We start from the raw sequence: 2434 nt of genomic DNA on the forward strand, positions 1-2434 counted from the left end.
ACAGCTGTGTCCAATGTCAGCAAATGCCCAACATCAGCTCTGTGAGCGAGTTCCTCCTGCTGGCATTCACAGACACGCGGGAGCTGCAGCTCCTGCACTTTGCGCTCTTCCTGGGCATCTACCTGACTGCCCTCCTGGGCAACGGCCTCATCCTCACTGCCGTAGCCTGTGAGCACCACCTCCACACCCCCATGTACTTCTTCCTTCTCAACCTCGCCCTCCTCGACCTGGGCTGCATCTCCACCACTCTGCCCAAAGCCATGGCCAATTCTCTCTGGGACACCAGGGCCATCTCCTATCAAGGGTGTGCTGCACAGGTCTCTTTCTTTCTGTCCTTTATATCAGCAGAATATTTCCTTCTCACCGTCATGGCCTACGACCGCTACGTTGCCATCTGCCAGCCCCTGCACTACGGGAGCCTCCTGGGCAGCAGAGCTTGTGCCCAGATGGCAGCAGCTGCCTGGGGCACTGGATTTCTCAATGCTGTCCTGCACACGGCCAATACATTTTCCCTGCCCCTATGCCAAGGCAATGCTATTGACCAATTCTTTTGTGAAATTCCCCAGATCCTCAAGCTCTCCTGCTCAGATGCCTACCTCAGGGAAGTTGGGGCACTTCTGTTTAGTGTTTCATTACTATTTGGTTGTTTTGTTTTCATTGTGGTTTCCTATGTGCAGATCTTCAGGGCTGTGCTGAGGATGCCCTCTGAGCAGGGCCGGCACAAAGCCTTTTCCACGTGCCTCCCGCACCTGGCCGTGGTCTCCCTGTTTGTCAGCACTGCCATGTTTGCCTACCTGAAGCCCCCCTCCACCCCCTCCCCATCCCTGGACCTGGTGGTGGCAGTTCTGTACTCGGTGGTGCCTCCAGCAGTGAACCCCCTCATCTACAGCATGAGGAACCAGGAACTCAAGCATGCGCTGTGGAAATTAATGACTAGATTTGTTTGGAAGCAATAAATTTCCAATCTATTTCTGCAGATGACTAATAATGTCAGTGATTGTAAGAACAACTGATATTACCTATGATATTATTTGTGTCTGTGTGTATTTATGAGTGTTTTTATTACAGGACTTTGTGTTAATATGGCTGAAGTTGCCCATTAAAATGATCCGATTCATCTCATTTCTTTTACAGGATGTACCTGTCGAGTGTAGCTCAGAGACTCTGTATATGCAGAGCTAGGCTCTCTGGGAATTTAAGTAAAAGAAAGGAGCCTCACTGCCTGCTCTGACGTCCTTCCTCTGAGACGTGGCCTGGCTCTGCAGGGGCAGTGCCCATGTGCAGGGCTGCAGAGGAGAAGAGTCGTGGCCCAGCAGCCCGGCCAGGGAGTAGCAGCGCTGGGTCCATGCAGAGCTGCTCTCCTGCCACTGCCCCCCTGTCCTGCTGAGCCCTGCTGCTGGGGTCAGGCCCGGCTGATGACTGTGTTATAGAGATCACTTCTACCTGCTGTTAGAAATGACGGTACAACTCAATCTGAATTTAGCAGGATTTATGAAAGGCAAGGAAACAGCGCTGGGTGCATGGGGAGTCTACGCTCTACCACCACGCACGCACAGCCATCCAACTTTCTAAATATATACAACATTGCATTTACATATTCATAAGAAACCTGAGTACAGCTATACATATGAATGACCTATTCCCACTTTGATTTATAATTAGTATTTTCACAAACTCCTCCTTTTGGTGCCTGAGCAGTGTCTCTTGGTGGTGGTCGTTGGGGGTCGTGGGGATGAAGGCGCACAGTCCTTCTTCATCACCAAGAGGAAACTTTTATTCTTGGGGAGACTCTGTTGGTTCCTGGATCTCGTCCAGACCGCATGGGTGGTTTCAACCGGCTCCCTCTCTTCTGCGCAGACCCCAATTTCCCTATCTCAAATCACAAAGATCCCGAAAGTAACAAAATACGATTGACACCAACCCATGCGTGGCCACCTCCCCCCGCTTTTGTCAACTCTCAAAACCACACTAATAGTATGATTCTCACAAAACATTGTCCTGGTTTCAGTTGGGATAGAGTTAATTCTCCTCCCAGTAGCTAGTAGGGGGCTGTGTTTTGGATTGGGATGAGAGGAGTGCTGATAACATGCTGATGTTTTACTTGTTGCAGAGCAGTGCTTACACCAAGCCAAGGACTTTTCAGCTCCTCGCTCTGTCCTGCCAGCGGGCAGGCTGGGGGTGCAGAAGGAGCTGGGAGGGGACAGCCCCAGGACAGCTGACCCCAACTGGCCAAAGGGGTATTCCATACCATCTGACGGCATGCTGAAAAATATATAGGGGTGGCTAGCCGGGGTGGGGGGCCGGCTGCTCGGGGATAGGCTGGGCATTGGTCAGCGGGTGGTGAGCAATTGCATCATGCATCACTTGCTTGTACATATAATTTCCTATTTTAATAAACTGTCTTTATCTCAATTCACAGGCTTCACTTTCAAGG

At 51.0% G+C, this 2434-nt stretch overlaps 1 protein-coding gene across 1 annotated transcript; it reads left to right on the forward strand.

The window, feature by feature from the left end:
- Positions 1 to 10: 10 nt before the first annotated feature.
- LOC118158849 (olfactory receptor 14A16-like) lies at positions 11 to 956 on the forward strand. Its single transcript, XM_035313530.1, has one exon. It carries the CDS (start codon positions 24 to 26, stop codon positions 954 to 956), a length of 933 nt encoding a protein of 310 aa, XP_035169421.1. The 5' UTR covers positions 11 to 23.
- Positions 957 to 2434: the final 1478 nt, after the last annotated feature.

This window comes from Oxyura jamaicensis, unplaced genomic scaffold (assembly GCF_011077185.1).
Source record: "Oxyura jamaicensis isolate SHBP4307 breed ruddy duck unplaced genomic scaffold, BPBGC_Ojam_1.0 oxyUn_random_OJ48628, whole genome shotgun sequence".
Classification (NCBI taxonomy): Eukaryota; Metazoa; Chordata; class Aves; order Anseriformes; family Anatidae; genus Oxyura; species Oxyura jamaicensis.